This window comes from Argentina silus (genome assembly GCF_951799395.1).
Source record: "Argentina silus genome assembly, chromosome: 6".
NCBI lineage: Eukaryota > Metazoa > Chordata > Actinopteri > Argentiniformes > Argentinidae > Argentina > Argentina silus.
The window spans coordinates 4077652-4093761 of NC_139660.1; the positions used below are offsets into that span (position 1 = coordinate 4077652).

Below are 16110 nucleotides of genomic sequence, written 5' to 3' on the forward strand. Positions count from 1 at the left end.
GTGAGTGTAGGTTCTGAAGCACTCCAGGGGAGGAGAGTGTGTCTGCTGAGAGCTCAGGGGCTGTTGAGCTGAGGCTAAGACCATCCACAGTGGTCCCGATGATTACTGCTGTCTGGACTGGAGGATCACACTATGTGGGTTATAGCCTTCTGCTGAGACTGCTGACATCAGATATAAGCTATAGCATTACTCTTCATTTTACACCACTAGATCTTAAGTACCTTCAGGAGTGGATGATAAAGGGATCGTGTCCACCAGGTGGTACTAAGAGGCTTTAGAATGTGTACATGAGTCATGTGATTCTAAATGGTCTGGCACAAGCGGAGGAAGGATGAAACTGGACACATATCTATGATTGACTAGTATTAGTTAATCTAAGGTAGCGCCCCTGCTCCAGTGTCTGGGGGGGCCAGTCTGGGATATATAGAGTTGAGGTTGCTGTACATGCTTCGTGTTGGCATGTAGTGGAGTACTGTAGCCCTGTTGAAGTCACACGTGGCGACAGGCCTCTGGACGGCCTTTTCCCAGGGCCTGCCGGTGTGAGAAACCAGAAGATGATGCACAGTGCTGAGTAAGGTACAGACAAGCAAAATGGAGAAAGAAGACACAATATTTGGGGAACCGTTTAGTACATTATACCCAAACCTACGCTCGTAAAGTAAGTGCGGCTTCCACCTCACATTGCGCCATTTTAGGCAATAGTTGTCTGATGTTACTCCACTAATGGCCATGTAAAAAAAAAAACTGAGAGTTTTCAATACACAGCTTTGGTATTAAGTGGCACACACACACTCATTTGGGTTTACTCACCAGTGTAAACAAAAACGACTTGCACAGACTACAAAGTGTGGCGGCCATTTTGTGTCTGAAAATCACAGTAAAATAATTGCAGTGGAAATTTGATGAAGTCTATCTCTACAGTCAGGTACTGTTTACTGTTCAATCACATTCAGTTTTGCTTGATCACTGAAGTAAAAACATGTGTAAACACACTTTGCTGATAAAATGGCCCCACTGGTATCTACCTACCATCTAGTACAGAATACTATGAGGCATGGTTTTGCTGCCCCCAAGAGGTAGAAATTAAATACAAAAGTCTGACACAGTCATTAGGCTTTTTTCACATTTGAGTGAATGAAAAGCATGATGACTCTAGGTTCGTACCAGTTCGGACCAAATCTATTCCTGGCATCCATTCCAGCCCTAATAAATCTCTCAAAACTCTAATAAAGATCTTTATTTAGGTTTTAAATAGATTTACAAACCATAAGAAAAAAAAGAAAATACAAACAAAGAATAAAATACATCAAGTGATCGTCAAAATATCCACATGTGCATATTAATATCAAGGTAAAGATTGTAAACAGTCTTTGAAGCAGAGGTGAGAGATTGGGGGGGACCAGCTGTTTTGTTCCACACAGAGAGTGTGGTCAGATTCACTCAGTTGTGAAATGTTTGTTTGTTTGTTTGTTGTTGTTGTTGTTGTTGTTTTCCTGAGGAGGTTTTGTTTCCTTAGTAACAGCTGGGGATCCCTCTGTTACCACCACCAAAGAGAGCTCTGAAAACAATGGGAAGGGAGATAGCATAACGGAAGGGAACATAATACATGACAAAACAGCAGTTTCACAAAATTAAATCCCAGTTACCCAAACAAAGAGACAAAGTGAGGGTTGTTCATGAAACAGCCAAGCCAAAGTAAGAATCCAGCGTCTGTAAATTTAAACTTCTTTAAATCAAGTTGAGATCAGATTGATGGAGTGACATGAATGCTAAGCATAGTCAATTATTCTATATGGTAATCACCTGTTATTCTGTATGTATTAGAAAAATAGAGTGCGTCATTTCTTTCTTTGATGGGATCGACAGGTAGAGTCACTGCTGGTTCCATGGACAACCCTCACCGTGTTCAAACCGGTCAAGAATCAGAGCACGAAGTACACATTAGAGGAAAAATAAACAAAAACATTCTTGCTCAAACCTTAAAAAGTTAAAGACTACATCAAAAGAGCAAAAGAATCTGAAAGGGGAGCCCTCAGTCCATTCACAACTTGTTATAACATGGTTATAGATGATCCTTGACAGTGTTCTCTCCTCTACCGCTCTATACTGTGCCTGATAGCACATCAATAAACACTTTCAAAATGCACATGCTAGTGAATAGTTGTAGTGCCCTCTTTTACGCTTATGTCAAATCGGTCTTCCCTATCCCCAGCCTTGACGTTCCTCGGGTGGGAAGCACTCTCAGACGCTACTCAATTTCAATCAAATGCTCGCTTCGTGACAATGAGTGACAACTTACGTGCTACTGAAACAACAAGTAAGTGGTGTTGTTGTTGTTGTTTGAAATACTGCCAGTTATCGCTGTGTGTGTGTGTGTGTGTGTGTGTAATAGTTGTGATTTGTCTTGAGTGTGAAATTGTGGGTGCAATAGAGCCACTTGTGGTCTGAGCACCCCTACAGACATGTGAAGTGTGTGGTGAAGTGACTAAGGAGTCTAAATAAATTAGGAAATCCAAGATGGCCACTGCCCTGTGGCAGTGGCTGCTGGTACACAGACTTGCCAATAGGAGGCGTCCATTCATCGACTACATCCATTTACCGCAACCGCCCTCTCGCTGCTAAGCATTCCTGCACTACATAATGATTAAAATAATGAACCACCTCCACCCGAAACAAATCAACAGACACAGACCTACTGTAGAGTCACTATCCCTCCCTCCCATCTCTAAATTAATGGTGGACGAAGCTTCGCCGGTGGGGAAATGTAATAGTATATGCTAACCGACTGTGGTGCTGGGTTCTGTGATCACTGACCACCAGACTGGGCTGTCTAGCTTTGTTTCATACGTGCCGCGGGGATCGATGTCCACCCGAGGCGTCGGCCGCGGTCCCTTCCTGAACACAGCCAACGTGAACTCTAGCACTGCATAGGTCTCACAAAATCAGTACATTAGAACCAGCGTAGGACGAGCGATATATAAACATACGTTCCCGATCGTTACAGACGTCGGATGTATGCTTGAAAAGTAGGCAGTGTGGCAAGGAGGCCTTCGGGCTAACGGTTATGAGCGACAGCTGACGCAGGGCTGAAATGATGCGAGGTCACGTGGTCTCGGGCGTGCCAGGGACTTCACACTTGCTGTGAACAAGACCAGAGGTCGATCCTCTCAGATGTACGTCACTGGCTCTGCGCTGCCCTCTCCCTCTACATCTCTCTCTCTCTCTCTCTCTCTCTCTCTCTCTACACACACGTCAACTCGCTCTGGAAACACACCCAACTCTCTCTCTCTCTCTTTCCATGAGATTAAACACCATGGGAATCATGGGCAACCTATACTCACGTGACAAGACGGAAACAAATCAAAACACAGGAAACGGATGGAAACAAACTCTGTAGCCTTCTCTTTTTTTTTCAAATGAATCTGGATTTAACGTGCAGGTGCTGCTGCACAGGTGAGGGGTATTTGTGTGTGGGGGGGGGTCAGGTCGGAGTATAAGTTCAGTTTATGGCGGGGAGGGGGCCGGACTGGGGAGGAGGGGGCGGGTGGGTGAGGCGTCAGGAGTCCTCCGTCCCCGAGTCGTCGTCGTCGTGGTAGCAGCAGTCCTCGTCATCATCCTCGTCTTCCTCCTCCAGGTCCTCGTCATCATAGTAATCATCGTATAAGAGGTTGGAGCCCTCTTCGGGGGGTGGGGCACGGGTGCGAACGCAGTACTCTGCCAGGGTGGTGGGCACCTTCACGCCGTCACGCTCAGCGTCCGCTTTGGTGGCTACGACCTGTTTCCTAGGAGACAGGAGACAGGGTCAGCGCTGATCTGACAAACTAAGAGATTTCAACTGATAGAAGACTTAGATAAGACATGTGCTATCGCCTGCCAAAGCCTTCATTTATGGACGTGTGTACGTGCGTGGGTTGAGAATACTGTGTCTGTTATGACGTGTGTGTGTGCATGTATGTGTGTGTGTGTGTGACTGTGTTCTGAGGAGGTACAGTACGTACCTGATGGCTTGAGTGCACTCTGTTCTCATCCTCAATTTGTGCAATCTTGTGTCCTTGCCTCCGTGTGTGTGTGTGTGTGTGTGTGTGTGTGTGTGTGTTTACCTGATGATCTCGGCGTATTCTCTGTCCTTGCCCTTGCTGTCTCTCCACTTGCGGTACATGACGGAGGCGTCCACGTTGGCAGGAGAGAAGGTGTTGGGCTCGTTGAGCAGAGAGATCACACTCAGCAGGATGGTCCTGAGACAGAGGAGAGAGGGGGGGGGGGGGGAGGAAGAGAAAGAGAGAGAGAAAGAGAGAGAGCGAGAGGGGGGGGGGGAGAGGTAGAGAAAGCGAGAGAGGGGTAGAGAGAGAGAGTGAGCACGAGAGAGAGAGTTAACATCAGGGTTATTGCAGGCCAACCAATCATCTAAGCCCCAGTAAGTCCATCTGCCTCTGCAGTGGCTTATTGATGTCAGACAGTTGGGAGAGCAGCTATTCTGAGACACTAGCAGTGACAGGACAGTCACCATTGTTTATGTTGTCCTGAGGTGAACCATGGCTCCCTTCCTTGTATCAAAACAACTAACAGGTAACAGTGGAGGCAGAAATCGGAAGACGGGCTCACCGTAATGCACGGAATGGAATGAGGAATAATATCAAACACAACATGTTCGACACCATTCCTCAACTCCATTCCACGCATTACAACGAGCCCGTCCTCCGATTTCTGCCTCCACCGGCCTCCCCTGACATGTAACGCTATACTGTGGTGTACCAACACGGTAAACAGTGGCTGAATGAATGATTCACTTAGCAACGGAGGTAGATTCAAAAGCATGAGTAATGCATCTAATCTGTGTGTGTACTGGACTGCACACCCTGTCTGAGTTTCACACCCGTGATCTCCCTCTATTTCCCCCCCCTCTCTCTCTCTCTGGGCCAAACATGTGAGGCTATTTTTATTTCTGATTATTGTCGAGCTGCCACAGAGACCCAGTGTAGTAATGGCAACCTGCTACGTGTGTGTGTGTGTGTGTGTTGGTGTGAACATGACAGAGTAAAAGAAAGAGAGAGAACCACAGACTACGAGAAGGCATGGGGGATGAAATAAATGTGTACACAAGAAAAGCGCATCTGAAATAATGAATATTAATCGTATGTATATGAGAGAAAGGAGGGATTGGTTGGTTGGTGGAGAAAGAAAGAGAGGAGAGAGAGAGAGAGACTCTTTGTATTCTAGGTTCCGTACCTGACGTTCTGTGTGGGGTTCCATCTCTCAGAGGGCAGTTCTCCACTCTGGGGGTCGTCCACTGGAGGGTGCAGGATGGAGATGCACACGTCGCCGTTCTACAGCACGACACACACACACACACACACACACACACACACACACACACCACACACACACTTTATTAGTGAAGCGCCTCCATGCACTAGACTCAAATCTATACACTCACGGCCGAGGACATCAACACGTCATACGTCTATAGAAGGTAAGAAGAGCAACGTTAAAGCAAATTCATGGACAGTATTTAGTTTACTCTTAGGCAAGGTCACACAGGTCATAAGGAAGGGTGATGTTGTGTAATGATCAGGTGACCTCAGCCGGTGCCCCCTCTTACCTCATAGATGTTGGGGTGCCACATTTTGGTGAGGAAGCGGAAGGCGGGAGGGGAGTACGGGTAGTCGATGGGGAACTTGATCCGAGCCTGGAAGGAAGGAAAGGAAGTGCACACTCATTAGTGATGCGAGAGGCAGGCCAGGGTGCACCTGAATGAGGCCCGGTGTGTAAGTCTATCCTCCTGGACATTCTGCCGAGTCATGACAGCTCTTTATTTAGGCCTAGCACACTGTCATTCAGTCAGGCAAGTCATTGAGAAATTGTCTGGAAGACAAACAAACAAACAAAAAAAAATCGAAAAAGTCAAAAGAAAAGTTAAGTCTCTGCTATGGCAGCAGCCCCTCCTGACAAAAATAGAGTCCCCTCAGAGTCTCAGAGTCCCCTGAGTAATTGAATCCAAAGCCTGATACCGCACAACCACACAGACAAACAAGCTGCGAAGCTGAATATTCTATCCTATAGTCCCATTCTAAACACAACACAGAGCCGAGCCGGCAGGCCTGTGTTTTGACACTGCCTCTGTGTTGATGAGTGAGGACATCGCCAACACAATGACAATGTTCAATTCTTTGTGTGGTCTACAGTGTAAACCCAACGACGGATCCACCGTGGTGGTGGGGTTAGCTAATGACAGTGTCACTGAATACGCCGGGCTGTCCTGTAGGGTGTGTAGGCTCAGTGAGAAGCCTATGGGGATGTGTCTGTGTGGTGGAGACATTGTTGAGGGTTGTCCGCAGCTGTCATCACCGCGAAAGACAACACACTACTCAACCATCCCCCCTCCAAGCTCGCTGACACACACACACACACATAAATCCTACTGTCAGTCGTGAGGATGGTACCCCTCCTCCCATTCCACTCCAGGCAAGCCAAAGCGGGGGGGTGGTTACCTCTCCCACAATCTAATGACAGACAGACGCACACACACACACACACCGCTGATCCCCGATCCACCCCCCCCCCCCCCCCCCCCATCACACATCGCCCACATTTGCTGATTCGGCACGGTCAGCTGGTGCTCCCAACACTGAGCCAACTGCCATGAGGCAGGGGTGGGGTGGGGGCAGGGGGGGATAGGCAGGAGTGGGCTACAGGCAGGCAGGGGGGGTAGGAGTGGGGATAGAGGTGGGGGAGGGGAAATCTCAACCAGGAGGAGTGGGGGGTTGCGCTCAGCGTACACATATCCCTTTTCAGCCGGTTTTTTTGTATAAATCTGATTACATATGAAGACCCATTAGTGACATGTTAATGACACCAGGGGATGTTGCTAGGGGCCTACAGCCCACCATGGAAAACAAGCAGGGAGTGGAAAGACTGACACAAGCCTAATAGAATCCTGTTTGCTTGTAAAAAAAAAAACATGCCTCCAAGCTGGCTCTGCTCCAGAGGAACTGGGGTTCACGCCAACACTCCACATACAGGCTGAGAACAGCAACACACTGCAGGAGTCAGGGACTTCAGCCCCTGAGCAGGCCAGGCCAGGCCAGGCCAGGCCAGGCAGCAACAACTAGGCCTGGCTGACTGACACAGGAGCCACTGAGGGAGCAAGCCAAGGCCACTGGAAACACCAACGGGATACCTAAGCCCTGTAAGGTGAGCTCTGGGTGCAATTTTCAAGAAAGCCGCTTATTAAAGCACGAGCGTGGATCCCTGTAAGAGGTTAATGGTATTACGTTTCACCGTGGCACTTATATAAGCCCTGCAACACCTCACAGCCACAGAGAGGGTGGTGCCAGGAGGATATGGTGTACACACACACACACACACACACACAACAGCTCATATGATGGGAAGAGTACAGTAGGTTACACAAAAGACACCCCTCCATCTGTTTCAATTGGAAGCACTTCAGGACACAAGCACACACATTCATGTCTGAGTCTAGGCAGGGGCCAACGACTATCAAATGACGGTGCTTTATTTTTCTGTGCACTATCCACTGATAGGAGTGAAACATTACAGGCTACTAGGAAAATGTCCCCAATTATGGTCTGAGAGAAAGAGAGAGGGGGGGAACAGGAAAGGAGGAGAGTCTGTCCTGAGCACTAGGCCTGGCTGGTCTCATTCTCTGCACTTCCCCCTCAAGTGTATACTTGCTCACTCCCCTGCCCCCCCCCTCCATGTCTTACAGCACATATGCATTCCATTCTAACAGTATATCTACTGTACTCCGTCCATGTGGGGGAGTGAAGGAGAATAGGGCAGAGAATCTGAACACAGTCCAGTGTGCCACTCAGAGAACCAGAGCCCAGAGCAGGCAGCAACTCAACACAGGGAGAGGGAAACTGTCCATGGCAGCAGTGAGAACTGAAACCCCTGACCTGCCTACAGAAGTGACACGAAGCCCAGAGCTCAGCAGAGGGAGAGAGGGAGGGGGGGGAGAGGGGAGGAAGGGCACTGGAGTGTGACTGGGTTGAAAACTGTCCTGGCTCATTCACTCTGCACCAGTGAGTAAACCATATCATCAACTGCATGCCAAGGAGGAGCCAAACAAACAGCAGAGATGTCTCTCAGAATAGTGATATTATCTTGTTCCCCACATCAACACACACCCTCCCTCTCACCCATATCACACCACACCCTGCACTGCACTCCCATGCCACACACAGCACAACTCATACTACTGCACACCCTAACCTCAGCCCAGATCCTCCCTCCTCAAACCCTAAGCTAGCCCCAGATCCTCCCTCCTCAAACCCTAAGATAGGCCCAGATCCTCCCTCCTCAAACCCTAACCTCAGCCCAGATCCTCCCTCCTCAAACCCTAACCTAGCCCCAGACCACCTTCTTCAAACCCTGACCTAGCCCCAGATCCTCCCTCCTCAAACCCTAAGCTAGCCCCAGATCCTCCCTCCTCAAACCCTAAGCTAGCCCCAGATCCTCCCTCCTCAAACCCTAAGATAGGCCCAGATCCTCCCTCCTCAAACCCTAACCTAGGCCCAGATCTTCCCTCCTCAAACCCTAACCTAGCACCAGAAACCAATCCTCTCCTTGCTGCTTGTCTCTTTGAAGCGAGCCCTGTGGGTATCACACTACCAGGTACTGGGAGGGTATGTTGCTTCAGTCAGGCAGGCAGGCAGGCAGGGAGGGAGGCAAGCTGGGGGGAGGGAGAGCTGGCGCAGGAAAAACAGGATATCTAGAGCAGAACTGCTAGCATCAGCTCATGTGTGTTTGAACATGCCATCCCTCGCTCAGGTGAGCGATACCCTTTGCACCTAATTGGATTCAAAAACAGAATTAAGAGTCTAGATGGCCAAAGGTGAAACGGTTTAAACAGTGAGGCTAACCTTGGCAGTGGAGGAGACGCCGAATGAATTCAATTTGCCCTCCGGGGCAGAGAACAAATGCAAATGGCCTCTGAAAGCTGCCCAGAATAAAACGGATCAATTTTCTCTCTTTAAAAAAAAACAAAAAAAAACTCTTTCTTGGACTGTGACCTAAAAACTTCTTCCCCAGCAAGCCAGCCAGTCAGCCAGGGAGGGAGAACACACCCAGTGGAGGTAGAAATCAGGGCGAAGTAAACCAGGTCAGTGCAGCTAAAACCCTTACAGAACAAATCATTCTGTTCTCTCCCAACACGCCTCCTTCCCCTGTTTGCTGTGCTGTTGCCGACCCCCTTCTTCTCCCAGTCCCCAACCACTTTCTTTCTCTCACTGACTGATTCTCTCCCTCCATCCCCCCCCCCCCCCCCCCCGTTCTACAGTGTGAATGAAAATTGTGTCCTTGAGAACAGCAGTGCGCGCCACACACACACACACACACACACTCACAGTACACAGACACACACAGACGAGGTGCTGGAGATTATCCTGCCCAGACCCACCAGGCCCCTGCCTCATTAACAGAGCTCTTTCAGCAGGGAGGAGTGGAGGAGGGACTGGGGGAAGAGGAGGAGGAGAAAGAAGGAGTACTAAACTCCAACAGGCACAGAACACTCTACACCAGGAACCATTTACATTCACGGCGTTTAGCAGACACCTTTATCCAAAGCGACTTAAAACAAATACATTTGTCTAAGTAAGTCAATCATCTATCCATCAGTCATCATAAGAAAAAGTAATCAATGCTAGGACCAGGGGCTATTGGCAGACACAATGTTAGAAGAAGGAAAAATTACTTTTTTTTCTTCTTTTAAAAAAAATTAATTAATTAATTAATTAATTTACAGTAGAGAACCTGTACAGGGGGGTGGTGAGGATGAAGTGGTCTTTAGGAGGGACAGTTAAGATGATGGCTCTTCAATCTATGGACTATGCAGTCCTGACAGCAGTGGGAAGCTCGTTCCACCAGCGGGTCGCCAGGACAGTGAGAAGCCGTGACCGAGTAGCGCGGCTGCTGCATCCACATAGAGGCGGCGGTGCCAGGCGGCCAGCCGAGGTGGAAGAGCGGAGTGATCAGGCAGGGGTTTGGGGGCTGACCATTGCTTGCAAGTAGGGAGGGGCTGTTACCTTTGCCGCCCAGTAGGCGAGCGCCAGGGTCTTGAATCTGATGCGAGCTGCTACCGGGAGCCAGTGAAGGGCGCGAGTGAGGGGGGGTGACATGGGAGAATTTGGGGAGATTGAACACCAGACGGGCGGCAACCACTGGCAAGAATGAACATCAGTCCACTCCACAAAACCCACTTAGGCTAATTAGAGCCTGCCAAACAGCTTGACACAGAAGAGGACAGAGCCTGCCAAAAACAGACTTAAGTGTTGGAAAAGAAGAGAAGATTGCAAGAACACTGTACAGGTCTGTAATGGCCCCACCACAAGCCACACAGACGGGGAAGGGCGAATTTAGCTATCTGCACACTTAACCCTTTCTGGTAGAGGATAAAGCTTTACTGGGCATCAAGTGAAAGTAGAGAGTGAGATAAAAAGGTCAAATCATTGCACTGCAAGGTTCTGGAATTCAAACCGAAGTCGCAACAATCTTAACAAGATCTTATATTCAGAAATGGTATAAGTGGATTTCTGAGAAATCAAGAATTGAGTCTCAGTGACAGTTCTCACAATGAGAACATTAGCACTGACTATAAGGAACATGTAAGCACATGATCAGGAGGACTTAGGCTAACTGTTAGAGAGGGAGTTGCCAACTCCACCTCTGTACGTATGGGCCCCACTCACCTCACGGCAGGCTCGCTTTACACAGGGCCCGAGGGGCACCAGCAGGAGCTGGGCCAGGAATGGAACTGCCTCCCTCTCTCAGCTCTTGTTTCTCCATGACACAGCCAGGCAGAGGAGGAAACATGACTCCACCGGCCCAGCGGAGCCCAACCCTGTGCAGGCCTCCTGCTCCTGCTCTTGCTCTCCCCCCCCCCCCAGTCCTGTCACCAGCCCGAGGCCAGCAGGCACATGAACCACAGCTAGCAGCTGAGAACTGGCTGTCTGTTAACTGACTGGCAACACAGCCGCATGTAGGCTGTAGGCCTGGAACATGAAAGAGCAACTTGTTTTCTCTCCTCTCAGCTGTTGACTGAAAAGAGGTCTTGGGAGTGTTCTTATCTTTTAGAAATTACAACCACAGTGGTTTTGAAATGGACAATTTCGCCTACCACGAGTTACTCAAGATACCGCAAGATAAGTGTTTTGCCCGTGAATGTCTTTGATGAATTTGGAGTTATTTGTTTTTCACCACCATAGAATGCTGGGGTCCATCCTCAGTGTAACGCCTCCATGGTTGACTGACCACAAGCTCCTAACACTGTTCCAAAAATAATGCGTGGCCTTGTCTTGTTCCACACAGTTTCTGGCTTACGCAATTCCAACGCAGAACTTGCACAGTTCAAGACCTAGGTTACCACCTAGTTGTGGAAGTGTTGCGTAGGTACCCCTTCTGCTATTCTGAGATGATGTCACCAAGACAAACAAGCGTACAGTAAATATGTCGCACACTAATTGTCTAACCCTAACCCTCTGTAGAAGGAGAGGGGTGGAATGAAGCAAGACATTTATTCATTAAACTTTTTACAAAGACACTCTGGTTGTCTCTGTTTTACAGTGCTGTGTCTCCGTTGCGCACAGGGAGGGCTTTTCTCTTGGTGCCATCACTGTCTGTGACTGAAGAGAACAATGATTTGGGCGCCGTCAGGCTACTATCGTACTAACTCTGTTGATACAAGATGCCTGAACTTTTAACACGAATTTCATCATCAATAGGCGAACGCAAAATATTTGCACAGCCAAATGATTTGACTACACATGCGACTGGCTATAGACCTAGGTTACACAACCATGGCTGTTGTATTGACGCGTCTGTCTATATCAGTCTTGCTTCTTACAGCTTTGAGGTGATTTCTCTAAATATTATTCCCAAATTCGTAAGGCTACATGCCTACCGCGTTAGGCTACACTCCTAGCTCTCCACTTTGCACCCTATTGTGACGTGTTTAACGATGAATCGGCTTCACCTCAAAACTAACCTAAACAATCTCTACGGCAAGACGCATCTTTCACTGTAGCTTCGTAAAAATAGGGTCAATCAGTGTAATTTCCTAAATGCCCCATCTGTATGGCAAGACCCATCATTCACCCAAGTTTCATCAAAATTGTCCCAGCGGTGTCGGAGAAAAAGCTTGTGGCATACGAACGGACAGAGATCGCATCATCGGTGGGGGACAAATGTCTTCCAAGTCTTTGTAGAAAGGGAGTCGCTTGTTTTTCCTTTTTCTCAGTGTCTTAAGGGACCGCTGTCAGCTTTGGGGAGAGGTGTTCCACATGAGGGTAAGGGATTGCCTGCCTGGCTGTTACAATGGAAGACCGCCAGGGACAATTAATATGATTGTTGGTGTGTTAATGAGGAAGACAATGAAGACCCCAAAGAAGAATAAATAGAACGCGAACAGTGAGGGAGACGCCAGAGCAATTATTTTTCAGAAGTCTGGGTCCCTGTTTCGCTGTGCCTGAGAGAAAGCCCAGCAGTCCACCCTCCCTCGCCCTGCCAGAATACATTCTCTGGACAGGTGACTTGGCCCCTCGGCTCGGACCCCCAGGTCGCCGCGGTCCGCAGGACTGCCACTCAGGATCAAGCTGGGCTAATGGGCTAATGTGGTCAGACAGACAGAGAGAGAGAGACCCTGCTACTGCTGAAGCCCGACCAGTGGGCACAGGAGGGCACACAGGGTGACATGGTTGGTTCAGCAAGAAAAAGGGGTAATCTTGGCAACATCAAGGCTTAATGATGACAGAGCAGCGTAGCCATAGTTCCAAATCATGATGTTCTCACGCCTCCTTTGGAGGTCTGGAGAATTTGAGGTTCGCCGGCCTGGCTTGGATTGAACCTGGGTGGAGCGATGTGAGGATGTGCTCGCAATTTCATTGGATGTTACATTCCCAGAACCCCCCCTCCCCACATGCCCGTAGATGGTTGCTTGTTGTGATGTGCGCCGTCTTTTCCAACAGGGTAGGACTACTTTGCTGAGAGTTGTTGCCTATGCTAGCATGCAAAATTAAAGAAAATGTAAGAAAACCTGAAGAGAAGACTGAATTCTGTTTTGCCAGAAGTGCGCTCTACACACAAAACCGAGCCAATTAGGCATTTAATTGGTTTGACGTGCGGCATGGCGATATTTCAAATGGGGGTCCCACCCCTTTGTAGCTGCTTTCTTCAAAGGATTTCCCCAGGCTTTCCGAAGTAGGAAAGCATCGTCTCAACAGGGTTAGCCCACAGATAACAGGCTAAAGACCGACGTGGAGAACGGTCTGTTTGTGTTGTGTCAAACCAAAGAAGTGCACATTCAGCATAAAATCTTCCTGATGCAACAACGGGAACGGAGTGAGTCATTGTTTGAAACTGACTTTTTTTCCTTTTTCAATAAATATGTAAGAACAACATGTAATACAGCCTCGAGGGTTTGGCCAACCTGCGTAGAAAGGGAGGTTCTTTTAGCCAGGATATGGAAACTGGTTTGTTAGCGACGGCAGAGGGGGAACAATGACTCACACGCAAGCTGTGTATTTCACAGGCAAGCTGTGCATTCCTGGCCCAACAATGGAATATCCCACACAGCACAGCAGCCACACAAATACACATGTTCAGTCCCAGCATAGTCTGGCTGTAGCCTCCTGCCCAGCTCAGAAAACACTGAGCCCCAATCTTAAGTAAGGCTCCAACAAACTTGTTTAAACTGCTGACCTGACACAGGACAAGGGGATAGAGTCTGGTGGTGATAACATAAATAGCCTAGGCCTAGTTGCTAACAACACAAGTAGTTTGGCAACCCCTCGTGCTAGAATCAGGTCCAAATAAAGTGACCATAACTGAATGAGGTGGGGAGAGGCTAAGAACTATGAAATAATGGCCTACATGAGCAGGGACCTCATTGTTATCTGTCATTACAAACCTACAAGAAACTCTTCGAAAGTCCCTGACCCATTTAACCTGATTGTACTATAGGTCTTACCCCACATCTGTAAAGAAAAGGCTCATTATCTTTATCAGTTTGTGCAAACAGACTACAAATAAAAAGACCTTCTGGAACATAAACAGGGCTATCTTGTACTCTACTATAAGCTATAGGCGACCTTTGCAAAACAGAGGACACTTTCTTTTTTTTTTTTTACACGAAGTTCATGGAGGCAAGAATGAGGAAGTGGTTCTACAATCCCTCTGCCTTGTGGCATGTTTTCCGATTTAGTTTAGTCATATTTACGGGGACATCTTCCTCATCTGTTGTGATTATTGGGACAGGTGAGCTGAAAGCGGACTTACTGGTTTCGCACCACAGATATGACACATCCTGAACTAGGCTACTGTGTATTCACGTCATTAGGAGCTGCCTTTCTTTGTTGAGAATGAATCACAAACAGGAAAAGCCATCTGCAGATTGGATGCTACGTAAGCTACCTCTTAACTCCCAATGAGAAAACTAAACAAAATGGTTTAGTCTTTCGAAAACAGACTAAACACAACGCCATTGTTTGATTGTTTACCAAACAGTGATATCCATGGTAAAGAACGCCTGAGGCTATAGACTAGAATCAAGACCAATGTTGGTAGCTTTGAGTAGATTTTAATATACAAACAAGCAGAACAAAGCTGTCCTGAGCTATTGATTGGCCTTGAACACAAAGAAACTGGGTTAAGTTAGATTGGTTCTGCGAATGTAGGCCTATGACACAGGACAACTTAGCACTAATCAATATTTGGCCGTCAGCAGTGCTGATTGTATCAGCTCGTCGTTCCGGAGAGAACCCATTGTTTTACGCTACAAAGTAACATGTGTCAAATGTTACCATGTGACAATTGTCAATGTAACAATGTGTGGCGTCGCCCATACTGAGATATGAGTCGTCTGTGTCAAACTGAAACATGCCTTTAAAAAACAGGACTGGATAACAACTTACAGGTAGAAAAAGCCTACCATGTGGAAGTGCGTTGTCGTAAAAAAAAAAAAAAAAAAAAAGAGAGAAAAAAGACAGCTGATGACAATCTAGAACAATGAGAAAATGGCAAGCGGACACCAACAATCATGCTTTCTGTGGTGACGTCACAAACAAAAGTAACTAAAGAATTTAGTTATAAAGAAAGAGTTGGCATCGACAGACGTAGTTCTAGCTACATTTTGTTATTGCAAAAACAAGACATGCGAACTAGGCCAGACGGACGGTGTGCCAAATAGTTATATCCGTGTTCGCTGCCAACTTGAGCTTGATAACTACGACCACTCTTTCTTGATTTGCTGTTCTAAATAGCTGGTTAATGAAGCGAATAGTGTTATGAACTCACCTTAAAATAACCACCTTCATAGTGTGTGTTAGGGGGTCCAAATATTGCTACTTCCCAGTTGTACAAGTCCGACTCGTCCACTAAAGTTATCCTGAAACCTTCAACTGGCTCATCTTGAAGACTTTTCATCTCTAGCATGAGTGCTTTTTGGGAACTGGCTACATGATGATGTCCATGCTGAGCCATATTCCGCAATGATCTGTATAAATAAATATCTCTCGAGCTTTTTTTTTGGTGTGCGAACAAATCTAGCTTTCAACTACACAACAAACCACCGAGAGAAGCCCTGTCCTTGTCCACTCGTTCCCTCCCACAATCAGTCTAAAATTCTCGGCTTTTGTTACGCTATTTCGTTCTCTTCCACTGTGATTGAACAAACCCGTAAATCTCTCGATGACACCCCACAAGGAACAAACCCAAATACAAGCTAGCTTGCTAGCCCCCTCGGCGAATCTGTTGTTGTTCTACCCTGGCGGACAAGGGAATGCGTCCTCATTGAACCCGAGTCAAATTGCAACTGTGACAAATACGAAGCAGTCAACGCACAAATGACAAATTAATACAATAACGCGTGTCCTCGTTCGCCTCCTCGTCAACTCTACAGCTGCTTCTGTGTCGCTGCTTGCAACTGAATCGGGTTCGACTCTCACAAAGCTTGTAAGATGCCCCGAGCAGTAAAGAGCTGGCAAGGCTTTCTGGGAGTTGAAGTTACACACAGCATATACTACAGTCTCATTGATGCACTGCAGCCATACGCTCGGCTGCAGCGTTAACACCTTAACATTAACGTACTTCAGTTGA

General features: G+C 47.6%; 2 protein-coding genes across 3 annotated transcripts in view; one reads left to right on the forward strand and one right to left on the reverse strand.

Moving 5' to 3' along the window:
* gna15.1 (guanine nucleotide binding protein (G protein), alpha 15 (Gq class), tandem duplicate 1) overlaps positions 1 to 16110 on the forward strand; it is a 159539-nt gene that overhangs the window by 46744 nt on the left and 96685 nt on the right. The gene's annotated exons all lie outside the window — the stretch shown is intronic.
* cdc34a (cell division cycle 34 homolog a) lies at positions 1223 to 15980 on the reverse strand. 2 transcript variants are annotated; one of them, XR_014554243.1, is made up of 6 exons: positions 15310 to 15980; positions 5600 to 5686; positions 5227 to 5324; positions 4101 to 4235; positions 3273 to 3782; positions 1223 to 3221 (listed from the first exon to the last, which is right to left on the reverse strand). XR_014554243.1 is itself a non-coding variant. In XM_083671116.1 (5 exons), exons 1-5 carry the CDS (start codon positions 15493 to 15495, stop codon positions 3557 to 3559), a joined length of 732 nt encoding a protein of 243 aa, XP_083527242.1. In that variant the 5' UTR covers positions 15496 to 15980; the 3' UTR covers positions 1223 to 3556. The 2 variants fall into 2 exon arrangements, 1 of the variants encoding a protein (XP_083527242.1); XM_083671116.1 differs by having other exon boundaries at positions 1223 to 3782.